Genomic DNA, 13,032 nt, shown 5'->3' on the forward strand with positions numbered 1-13,032 from the left:
CAACAACAATAACATTGGTTTGCACTTTACTTGTGAAGTGGGCGGGGATAGTCTGGCATTTTTGGATGTGTTGGTCGAGAAGGGTCCGGAGGGTCGCCTAAAGACAACAACTTATAGGAAAGCCACCTCTTCAAACTCACTCTTGAAGTGGGACAGTGCCCATCCTGTTTCTCTGAAAAAAGGAATCCCTAAGGGACAGTTTATCAGGATGCGGAGGAACTGCTCTGATGATATGTCCTTTCGTTCACAATCTTCTGACCTTATGGGACGTTTGAGAGAGAGAGGGGTTACCCAGAGGGGGTGATTGCAAGGGCATATAAGTCCACCTGTGAGCTTGATTGCAGTAGCCTATTAAATTCCAACGGTAGGAATAATGATAACTCCGATGTCCTGAGATTCATTACAACGTTTAACAACGGTGCAACGGACCTGAGACAGACATTAAACAAACATTGGTCTATATTGCACATGGATCCCACAATCAATAAACATCTCCTCAGCTACCCGTCAATCACATTTAGAAAATCAAAATCCCTAGGTGATAGACTGGTGCACAGTCACTTTGAGGAAAATAGACCGGTGAGGACAACAACTGGAACAAAAGGTTGTTTCAAATGCTATGACTGCATAAACTGTAAGTTTATTGAGGAAGGGAAGGACTTCAAGAACTCTAGTGGCACCAGGGTTTACTCCCTTAGGTCGTTAATAACATGCAAATCGAAAGGGGTAGTGTATAAGGTGACCTGTGGATGTGGCAAAATGTATGTGGGTAAGACTATCAGGGAACTGAGACGCAGAGTAGGGGAGCATAAGGGAGACATTCTTAAGAAGAACGACACACCTGTGGCGAGACACTTCAATATCTGTCAGAACGGTGACCTGGGAAGTTTTAGAGTAATGGGCATTGACCTCATTCCCCCCCCCCCGCAGGGGTGGCAACTGGGACAGGACTATCCTCCAGAAAGAGTGTTTCTGGATTTACAGTTTGGACACAATGACACCAGGAGGACTGAATGAATCCCTGTCTTTCATACCTTTTTTAGGAGCACCCTAGTATTAGATGAGTTCATAGGAGGGATAGCCGACGCCCGAGTGGGGGCACCACAGGCGGGGGAATATTAGGGTGCCGACCCCCACATGATAGGTAGGGCCTTCTCAGTTAGGGTGAGTGGCTAGTGTGCACTCTAGTTTCCTGTTTTCCAACTCGACTATGACTGTCCCCTTATGAATTTAGCCCGTCTGATATGGGCTTTATGGTTATATGTCCCACTTGCTTCCCCCCTTGTGTCCAACTACTTCCCTTTTGATGTGGTATTTCATGTACCCTTGTAATATGGATCAGGCTTGTTCCATCCTTGAATACGGAGTTCTGCCCCCTTTGTATATGGTAGTGAGTCCCGCCCCATTGATGTAAACCCCCCCCCCCCTTTTTTCCCTGCTCTTGATTTTTGGACACCTTCCATGACTATATTTGGCCAAACCCCTTGTTTTTAATTATCTTTTGTGTGAAGTCAGACCATTGCCATTATGTTTGTATACCGGCACGTTTATGGTCTTGAACCTACGTGCCTATTTGTGCTTGATTGGCCCGCGGCTAGTATACAGGACGCTCATATCACTATGGGCGTATCCTGTCTCTGTCTGAACACAGTTTAGAGCTTGCGTTCCACATACCCGGATGTCGCTACATCGGGTATTAGCCGTGACGCCTATGTGGCGACGCGGCGATAGATGATGAGTCACTTCCGGTTCGAATGCATGCCGGGAGTGAACGTCACTGATGGTGATCGACGCCGCGTCACTTCCGGCTCGGAGGCATTCTGGGAGTGCGCGTCACCGATGACGTACCCATTTGCGCATGCGCCGTGCTATTTATGGAGCGTCCTGTAGACGCCCAGCGCGGCATTTATGAAATTTGGGTCTGATCTGTACGCCACAATGCGGTGAGTGTTGGGAACCTATGGGCTAGACACATATGGCCTGACTGACGGCCCTAGGGCTTATCTTATGTATTTCCTTTACAGTGATCTGGGCATCTTTTGATAGTCATCCGGTGGAGATACCGTTTGACTGCACTTTCCCACTGGAACTCCCCTGATGATCTGCCTTTGAAACGTTGGGAGTGGGCACGGTGACTATATGCCTGTTTTGGTTGAGCCTTCAGAGGGATCTATATACGCTGATGATACAGCCCCCTGCCTGAACCTCTAACCTGTATTCTATGCCCGTGGAATCTCTGGACCTGGTAAGACCGTTCCCATTTGGAGTGGGATTTATGATATATACGGTTCATACAGGTACAAGAGTTTTTCCTTTTTTTTTTTTTGATACACACAGACATACATATTCCCTTGGATGGGGTTCTGATTGTTGGTTCTTGTTGTGTCTATGCCTCAGGTGGTGACCAGTTTTTTTTTAGGAAATTCCTACCGTGGTACCATCCTGAGACATAGCATTTTGGGCCTTCTATATATAGCCCAATTTTAGCTTTTGGTGGTTGGGTGCCACCTTTGTTTCTAACCTGTGAGCTCATGCTCACTTTTATCCGCATATATATTAAAAGTTATTTTTTAGGTGTAATCCTTATTCTATAATTTTGATCCAGCTAATTTGGTCAATTACTGTGGATCTTTTGTTGGTATACTGCTATTTACCCTGACTAATATATTACCCACCAGCACCTAGATTAAGAGCAGTTGCAGCTAGACATTTTCTTCTTTATTATATTGTTACCTCACAGTGACACTAAGGGTGTCTTTACACGCTGCAACATCGCTAGCCAATGCTAGCGATGGCGTGCGTGATAGCACCCGCCCCTATCGGTATGCCAATATGTGAAGATCGCTGCCGTAGCGATCATTATCGCTACGGCAGCGTCACATGCACTTACCTGCTCGGCGACGTCGCTGTGACCGGTGAACCACCTCCTTTCTAAAGGGGCGGTTCGCTCGGCATCACAGCGATGTCACTAAGCGGCCGCCCAATCAAAGCGGAGGGGCGGAAATGAGCGGGACAAACATCCCGCCCACCTCCTTCCTTCCTCAATGCTGGCGTGTGGCAGGTAAGGAGAGGTTCCTCGTTCCTGCGGTGTCACACGTAGCGATGTGTGCTGCCGCAGGGACGAGGATCAACTTCGCCCAAGCGACAGCAGCGATAATTGGGAGAGGACCCCAATGTCAACGAGGAGCGATTTTGGACATTTTTGCAACGATCCAAAATCACTCCTCGGAGTCACACACAACGAGATCTCTACAGCGGCCGGATGTGCGTCACAAAATCCATGACCCCAACGAGATCGCAGTAGCAATCTCGTAGCGTGTAAAGTTCGCTTAAGACTAAGTGCAGTGTTCACTGTTAACTCACAGAGACACGGCAAATGCCAAAATGATAAGAAGGGTGGACCTGTAGCTCCTGCCCAATTACAGGAACTACAAAGCATATGCCGATGGTGCCCCAACCGCTGTCCACCAACCAACTCCTCTGTTACTTCACAGAGGAATTGTAACTAATAGTGCAGCAGGTGTGTGAATGCAAATAATATGGAGAGTGGACTTGTAGCTCCTACCTAATTACAGAAACTACAAAGCATAGGCGAATGGTTACCCCAACCGCTGTCCACTAACTGATACCAGTGTTACTTTCACTGATGTGTGTGCAAACAGTACTATCCATACTGCTTAGGTTTAGTGATAGTCCCTGCCTGCACTTCTTGTGCTAACCACACAGAGGGAGTCAGTGTGCTCTCTATGCTATCCACACAGACGAACTCGAGAGACACTGAGAGCAGTGAGTGATGGCCCTGTCTAACCCTGCTCCACTAAGGTAGATGGAAGCGGGATATAGTATAATACTAGGTGGTACTGAGACCCTACCTAACCCGTTCCACTAAAATGCAAGGAAGCGGGTAGTATTGGACATCATACATGAGGCGTCTACCCCATGAATGCACCAAGAATGACTGAGCGCCGAACAGCGTGCTGCGGGGATCTTTATAGATGAAGCACCTCCCACAAGATGGAGGAGCTCCAAGTTTAATCCACCAATCATCAAGAAGTTCGTCAAGAATGACGTCACCCGCGGCCAATCAGCAGCCAACATGTCATGGTCATGTGAGCCCGTGTTAGCGATGATGTCACCCACGGCCAATCACCAGACAGTATGTCATCGTCATGTGATCACGCATCAGCGATAACGTCACTCGCGGCCAATCAGAAGCCGACACTTCATAGTCATGTGATCCCAGTTCACGACCAATCGACGATCGCCATGTGGTGAGCATGCTCAGAAGAGGCAAAAGGTGACTTAGAACAAAAAGCCTGCTTGCAAGCTCGCACATGCTCAGAAGCCCCACTACAGGACTTAGCCTCAGCCGCAAGAGCCTCACCGACGACCCGTAACAATAATCTACTTTAACTGAGCTCAAAATGTTTCACACTTCTAGAGAACAGTAAATTGCATTCACCCCATTTACCCTCAAAAAGAATTGTCATAAGATGTTTTTCACGTCCTCACCAGAGTCCGCTACTGTGACTTCTGCTTCAGTCACCAGGCACCGCCGTATTCCCGCCATGGACTGTGCTGGTGATAGGAGAGGAGTCAGTACCATTTGCTCTGGTGGGCAGTGGCTCTGCTCATCCACTAGGCTAGGTTTCCCTGGCACTTGCAGTACCACTGTCTGAGTGTAGGTAATGTGTGTCTTCCAGCTGAAGTTACCACCATTCAGGTACAGCCAATAGGAAGACACCACACCCTTTTAATCCCCTCTCCTGTTTGCTAGCCATTGCCAGATATAGATTGTATTTCTGCTAGACTCTAGTTTTCCCTACTCTGATTATTGATTCTTGCTTTGGCCCTGCCTGTTCTCTGACTACTCTCCTGCCTGCTGTATTTGTTCCTCGCTGCCATCTTTGGTTTTGACTTCTGCCTGATTTCTTGACTATACCCTTGTCTGCCCATTTTATCCCTGTTCTTTATCTCCTGGTTTGGCCCTGCCAGGCTACTACTCCCATCTGGACTGCAGCCTTCCACAGATAGTCATCTCCGGGGTCCTGTGTAATTCTAAATCCCTGTATAGGGGTTAAAGGGTTTCAGGGTTCTCGGAATCCTGCTTAGTGAGCGGCTCACCTGTCCTGTCCGTATCAGCCATCCTGGGACTGTAGTTTCATCCAGGCATCACAATGTTGTTTTTATTATTTCATTCCACTCAACAGCACTATAGCCTACTTCATCTTACCACAAAATACTCCGCAAAGCCAGAGAACAATAGATTGCATTCACCCCAAAAAAATTTGCCATACAACAAACTTTAGTTTTAGTTGCCCTTTAAGATGTCACTAGATGTCTTCAAAACCCATGTATTACAGTGATATAAAGTGGCTTATTGAAGTTTTTTCAGCCGTTGTCATTTCATGTTATATTCAATGACAAAAAAATAAATACTTTTCTTAGCCACAGCTTAACAATCTTTACTTTAAACATATTCAGTTGAGCCCATTCAAAAGAAATAAGTGCTCAAGAAGAAAAGCACTCATCCAATTTGTTGTTACAGATCCATTCCTCAAATAAGTGTTTCACAGCACGCTGAGCCACCTCTTCAGATTGCTCCTAGTACCGTGGTTAAGTGAAATGGCAATGAAGATATAATCAGGGCACACAAACATGCTTATTACTAGATCACATGCTGCTATTTCTTAATGATCCACCCTACATGATCTTCTGAGAACATTGCATGACGGCAAACAAAACAAAAGACACAAAAGAAAATACCTGGCAATGAATGCTGTGCTATTGAGCTGCATAGGTGCAATAACGAGAGCTATGTTTGGCAATCTATTGCAGTCTAGCATGCAATATCTAAAAATTGGATCGGTTAGTAAGGGTTTTTACTTAAAGGTTTTCAAAGTTTCTTTATTTCCACTGAACAATATTAAACATAAAGGTATATATTAGAAAGTGGTAATATAACTGCAATTTTGTGTCTGTGTTATCCTAAAGCAAATTAATATGAGCATCTTAAGGTTCTTCAGTGATGATCCATGTGTCACACAGTAGTACCACATAGGGCATTGCTGTGCTGCCATTTTAAGCTTAATCCCCCTGTGTTGATGGAACAAAGCAGCATTTGTGTCTTGTTCAACAATTATTATAATGCATAATTCAGCTCTAAAATGGCAGAAAGCATCACAAAACATTAACTGACTCAATTATACTTCAATGATGTCCGTTAGATGCCATTAGGTTTTGTTGCAAATATAGATATCGCTTTATAGTGTCCTAAAAAGGGATGTTTTGGTGCATTTCAAGACTTTCTACAGGAATTTGAAAAAACTTTGACATAAATTAAGGAAAAAAAATGGTATACATGCGGCGTGCTAAGGTTATGTGTTTTAGACACTTATTACACCTCACCACTTAGAAAGTGTCTAGCTACTGTACATGGAGTCATGAAACAGTGTAGCTTTAATAATGGCGAGATCCAGGTAATTACAGGAAATAATTGGGTAAAGTAAGAAGTGGCACAAGGAAGACACAAGTATCTAACATTTATCATACATAGAGTTTGCCTCTGTGATAAATTTGGTGCAGCTTCTTTCTGTATGGTCTAATTTTGTGCTTTTGGAGAGCATATGAAATCTATCACATTGTTTCATAACCATATCAGGGATTGAAATGCAAAGCACAAAAAACTGTGTGCATCAAAAGTAAAAATACACTTATATAAACTAAAAACTGTTTTACAGAGGGTGATCCAATCTTAGAAATAAGATGTGGAAGAAGGGGATAAATATTGGGTCATGACTGAGTCAACTAGAGAGAATTTCAGCAGAAAAACAATGGCATGCATTATTAGATCATCATCATTTCTGGTGAATGAAACACATGTGTCATGGCAGAAAATTCCAAACAATGCCACGGAAACAGGCCACCCAAAGATGTTGATGGTAGGAATGCCCTGCCTTATCAGCAAGAATATTTACATTGCTATATTTATACCTAGGTAGAGATAAGCAAACCCGAATAGTAAAGTTTGGTGTTCATAGTGAACACGGACTTTACAAAAAAAATCAGTGTTTGAGTTTGGAGTTTAGGTACTTTACATACTGTACAATTACCACTCCAGTGAGCATCGTGTGTTTGGCCCAGTACAAGCTGGTTACAGTGTTTGAACTGCTCTCACTGAGGATAAAATCAATGTTATTGGATGCAGAGTGTACAAAAAAAAAAGAAAAAAACACCTTTTCCCGGAAGTGCTCTGTTTATGGCTGGCTGCACGTGGGCGGAGAGCTGAACTGCCAATCAGTGACTTCCAATGGGGTTCAGGTAAAGTCCGGATCCCGAACTGAACGTTATCTAAAGTCTGTCTGATCCTGCCGAACTCACATTTCAATGGGTCCGCTCATCTCTATATGTGAGATCTAAATCTTTCCTTTTTAACATCAATGGAAATCCAATCACCACAGCTACTAGAAAACAGTATGTTTCTATCTCTCCTATAAAATGTGTTACATGAAAGAAATATGATTTTAATATATACTACTAAAAAACTCCATTGATTTTAAACAGGATGATGTAAAGTAGCTACTTAACCTACAGCCGTAAGCATTAGGGTGCGTGCCCAATATCAGTGTTTGCAGCGGTTTGGATGCAGCATGCTTCAGCTGCATTGTACAGTACAAGCATAGTGGATGGGATCTCTAGAAATCCCATGCTCACTGTCCTTATTTTTTTCTGCAGCAGACACTGAACTGCGTTGCATCATTCCAGACGGCAGTGTGTCAATTGTTTGCTGCAGAATCGCATGCGTCTTCCGTAGGGAGAACACAAGTGAGAGATCGAAACGCAATGAATCCTGATTGTGGGTACAAGCAGCTGTGGTCTACTGCATTCTCCTGCGGAGGAGACTCACGGCCCCGCAGGTCTGTCCTGATCGTGGGCACATACCCTTAATGGCAACACAAAGAGATGACTGCAATGGGAAGATGCTTCATCGATTACTTGACAGACTGCAATGCGAAAATGCTTCATCGATGACTTGACAGAATGCAATGTGAAGATACTTAATCGAGGACTTGTCACATTTCCAATCTTTCAATATGGTAACATGAAATAAAACAAGTGGGGCTTCTTACCTTGATGTTAAAGGCTCCTGGTCTTCCCACTTGATTGTAAAATGATAACTGATCTTTCACAGATGAAACCCACAATGTCACCTGATTTAGCTGGAGTTCAAATAAAGATACATTCTTTAACTGGTCTTCAATTTCATTTTGCTTGTCTTGTAGATCTTTAGACACCTAAAAAAAACCAATCACATTGTATATGTCAAGCTTCTTGTTTCACATATCCCCTTGCAGAAAAACGTTTTTGTCTATTTTGAATACTGAATAATTAAATATTAGATATAACAATTATTATTATTATTATTATTATTATTATATAAGTACTGGATATCCTAAATATAATAAGAACTCTAATCCACAAAATTAAAATGTACAATATTAAGTGCAAAAAATATTAGAATTTCTGTATCAGTCTGTTTTGTTGACGTTTGCCAAATCTTTTACAAGAATATATTCTATAAGTTTTATAGGTTCCATACAATGTTGTTTAAGAGAGTCGGTTTTGCATGTTATGACATAGTCTATTTTAAGTAAAAAAAAAAAAACTAACATGCACCTCAAAACAAATAAAGCAAGTGTGAACAGGTGCAAACTGCTATGACTACATAATACACATATATAAGAAAAGAATAGAGCAGCACTGTATACTCCAATCTTCACATTTATCTTGGTGTTTACAGAATGCTGCTGTATTCTTTAATTTGTATAGTATAGTTTAAATAAACAATGACTTTATAGCTTTGTTCAGAATCTCATTACCACGATAGACATATAAGTTAGGTGTGTAAATACATAGTAACACTGATAACATTCATTTGTTGTCCTTTTCTCACCCTTGTTAGATTGGTTAAAGTCATTTTCTTGGGAGAGTGATCATATTCTCAACAATGTAATGGTTATGTAACTAAAGAGTAGCTTAAAAAGAGGCCTATCACTAGAGTTGATTGAATCCGCCAAAATCCGGGTCCGGCGGCTGACTTCAGGAATGAAAATAATATCCGGATCCGCTAAAGGTGATGGCACTTCCCAAGATGCACCACAGGTTAAGAAAAAGCCACTGCTGAGACAAGGGACTGATGAGCAGATTAAAGTAGGAGTCTATACAGTTGGACAAGTGGGAAATGTGAGGGTGAGAGTCTGCAGCACAATAGAGAGAGGATGCTAATATTTAATAGTGTAGTAACTTACCAGTGTGACAGTGAGTATACCAGAGGAGCCAAGGAAATGGTTTGGATTACTACGGGCCTAGACTGCAAAACTGTCAGTGAAAGTGATTGATAAGTCTGGTACAAGTAATACCGGGTCTGATGAGCCTGTATAGTGGCCATGAGAGCTCAAGTACAACTCAAAAGTTTAGAGACCAGAAAATATACTTATTTCCGGAAACTTTTTGCAGATAGGCTACATTTACAGTTAAAGTGCCTCCACATTCGATTCGATTCTTGCATGCTAGAGAATCGGAGAACAGTGGATAATACTTGGCTCACACTCGGAGCAGAGTTGAGCCAATGTATCATTTGCATAATGATTATCTTACATGAGAGAATCATTGCTAGTTTGAGTGAGCTCTAAGACTGATCCTTTCCTGACAAACAGTTACGAAACTTACGCAAACACATTGTCTATCCTGTGCACAAGGCGATATAAAATGTTGCTTAAGTACTGAGTACATATAATTCCTGGCTATTGATTGTGGAGGAGGCAACAGAGTGAGAGTGGGAAATAAGTAGTTGTGTTCTGCCTTTTAATCAAGCTAAAAGTAAGTCCACTCTATAAAGGCCATCATGCACTTTCGACTAACTTAGACCAAACCTCACAATATTATTGTATGTATATGGAGGCCTTAGACTCTTCCCCGGAAGATGAGGAGTCTGACAGCAGCTTTTTCATGGAAAAGATAGGAGCACTAGTGAGCAATACAGCTGCTAGACAAAGGATCAGCCAAATCATAGCTCAGATGAAAGCTATTTAAACAAAGTGTGTATGTATTTAAGAGGGAAAAATCTGCATTTGAATCATATGTAAATGAGAAGGTAGATTTGAAGTTGCTGTCAGTCCAGTTCTATCCCAAGCTCACCTCCTCCTGCTTGACTGATAACTACTTTGTCTGACATCACACAGCATAAAAACTGTTAGTAAGGCCCGTTTCACACGTCAGTGAAAAACAGTGACGTTTTTCACTGGCATGTAAAACACGCACATGTCCCTGCGTGTGCCGTAAATCACGGCACACGTGGGTTGTCTAAGTGCAATCCGGGCTCCGTTATCCGTGGCCCGTGATTGCACTTAGAAATCAACTCACCTGCGCCCGCTCCCGCTGTCCATGGTGCTGATCGCTCCCGCGATCCCGCTCCCTGCATCCGGCCGGCGGTGACCCCCGCAGCAGCTGCTTCCGGGTCGGCTGTGTCGCGCATAATGAATATGCACGACAGAGGACATCGCTGGACGCCGGGTGAGTTAAAATGTTTATTATTTTAAATGCACGTTTTTTTCTGGCACGTGTTTCACTGACCACACCACTGCGTGGTCCGTGGAACATCAGTGATGCCAGAAAAAAATGGACATGTCTCCGTGCGGCAATCAAGCACACGCGGGTACGCTGCACGGGGACACGTGCAGTGAAAAATCACTGACGTGTGAGCAGACCCATTCATTAGAATGGGTCTGCGTATCTCAGTGATTCTGGTACGTTTAAAAAAAAGCACAAACGTCCCAGAATCACTGACGTGTGAATGGGGCCTAAAGCAGGTGAACGCAGCACTGGGTGGGGAAGGGAGCTGGAGTGACAGAGGTTTCAGATCTATTAGTCATTTACAAACTAAAATATTGATTTCTCAGTAATGGAAGAACAAGCTTTCTTTATAAAGGTATTGCTGGGCTTGTCTTTGGAACTGTTATATGTGCATATAAATAGTTTTGGGTGTGAAATTCTGCTGACAGATTCCCTTAGGCTATGTTCACACGCTGCATCTTTTACAGTGTTTTTGGTGCATATTTGAGATCACAAAGATGCACCTAAATGCATGCATTTCCTTCTCCCAGCAAAGTCTATGAGATTTCTATTTTGCTGTAAACACTGTGCATATTATTTTGGCTGCATCTTGGCTGCGTTTTTGAAGATGTAGCATGTCAATTCTTTTTGCGTTTTTCCAGCATTTTTGAGCCCTTACAGTCAATAGATTTGACTTAAAGGTGCTTTACACGAGGCGAGCTATCGTGCGATGCATTGTCGAGGTCACGGTTTTCGTGACGCACATATGGCATCGTTCACGACGTCGTCTCGTGTGACACCTCCGAGTGATGCAGTATCGCTCACAAATTGTGAGTCGTGTACTCGTCACTCAGTTTTAAAAAATTGTTTAATTAAAATGGTGCCAGTTGTTCATCGTACCCGGGGTAGCACACATTGCTCCATGTGACACCCTGGGAACGATGAACACAGCTTACCTGCGTCCCACGGCTCCCGGCGGTAAGCGGAAGGAAGGAGGTGGGCGGGATGTTTACGTCCCGCTCAACTCCGCCCCTCCGCTTGTATTGGCCGGTGGCTGTTTGACGTCGCTGTGACGCCGAACGTCCCTCCCCCTTTAGGAAGAGGATGTTCGCCGCCCACAGCGAGGTCGCCCAGCAGGTAAGTATGTGTGACGGGGGTTTCATGACTTTGTGCGACACGGGCAGCGATTTGCCCGTGACGCACAAACGATGGGGGCGGGTACGATCAATCATGAAATCACACAATCGGTCGTCTCGTGTAAAGCAGGCAATAAAAAAACGCATTGGGCAAAATGCTGTAAAAACGCGGCAAAAAAGATTAAAAAACGCATGCATTTTTTAATGCATTTTTGCCGCGGGTGAGTTTTTTTGGGACAAAACTGCTGCATCTTTGTGGTTAAGAAAAGATGCAGTGTGTGAACATAGCCTTTAATTTCAATCCTACATTTGTTGCAAAACCAAACTTTATAAAATCAGCTTTACTGGATCCAGTAAAGAGAGAAGGAAAGTGCTGGGGGCATTACAAGGTAATACAATTTGGCAATCTCAGGTATAATTACATGAACCCCATATCATTGGGACACTATTTTGCACACCATGGTATGGGGTTACTTCTCATAAGAAGAAGATGCAGGATGTACCTATGGCCAGAACTATGTATTAAAATCTCATTCTCATCTTCATTTAGAAGAGGGCAAAATTTGAACTGTTCAACACTAAAAATAATAGGCTTAACAACATATCTGATGGCTTATTTAATCTTTCATGACCTGTGATGTACATTTTCGTCATAGGTCAGGACTCAGGAGCTAATTCGGCTTCATACAGTACTAATAAGATGCTAGCTATTATATATCCAACATCTTCCTGTAACCTCAGTTACCTAAGTGCAAGTAAAAACAAAAAATATAGTGAAAAAAAATCTGTCCATAAAAGTTTATATCAACTCTGTCTTCTCCTTTAAAAATAAATAAATACATTTAAAGTAAAAAAAACACACATTTCATTTTAAAGTGTGTAAAAAAAGTCTGATCTGTCAAAATATAAACTGATTTAAACCATATTTTAGATGCCAAAAAGTATAAAAAAAATTTAATATACCTGAAATGACTTTTTTTGGGTCGGGGGAATCACCCTTTTGCACAAAATGCAATAGAACACAATTAAAATATCATGCATATCAAAAAATGCAATAAATAAAAACATCAACAAAAAATCCAAGCCCTTACACAGCTCCATAGACAGAGAAAGGAACAAAAGTTACAGGCCTCAGAAAATGATAGCATAAATAATTTTTTCTACAAATTTCAGAATTTTTTTTTTCATGACTAATATAATAAAAAACTGGACAAGTATGGTATGACCTGAACAATCATGTTGCCAGATCATTTTGCTGTAAAAACAGTACTGAAAACTAGAGAGG

The 13,032-nt window shown here is 42.6% G+C and overlaps 1 protein-coding gene across 9 annotated transcripts in view; it reads right to left on the reverse strand.

Moving 5' to 3' along the window:
* The window catches only part of DMD (dystrophin), a 4,177,531-nt gene that overhangs the window by 1,442,284 nt on the left and 2,722,215 nt on the right, over positions 1-13,032 (reverse strand). For all 9 annotated transcript variants that reach the window (XM_075336500.1, XM_075336497.1, XM_075336505.1 and 6 more), the window contains one exon: positions 8,130-8,294. In XM_075336500.1, coding sequence (XP_075192615.1) covers positions 8,130-8,294 — 165 coding nt within the window. The remainder of the gene's footprint in view (positions 1-8,129; positions 8,295-13,032) is intronic.

The sequence above is a fragment of the Anomaloglossus baeobatrachus genome, chromosome 2 (assembly GCF_048569485.1).
Source record: "Anomaloglossus baeobatrachus isolate aAnoBae1 chromosome 2, aAnoBae1.hap1, whole genome shotgun sequence".
NCBI lineage: Eukaryota > Metazoa > Chordata > Amphibia > Anura > Aromobatidae > Anomaloglossus > Anomaloglossus baeobatrachus.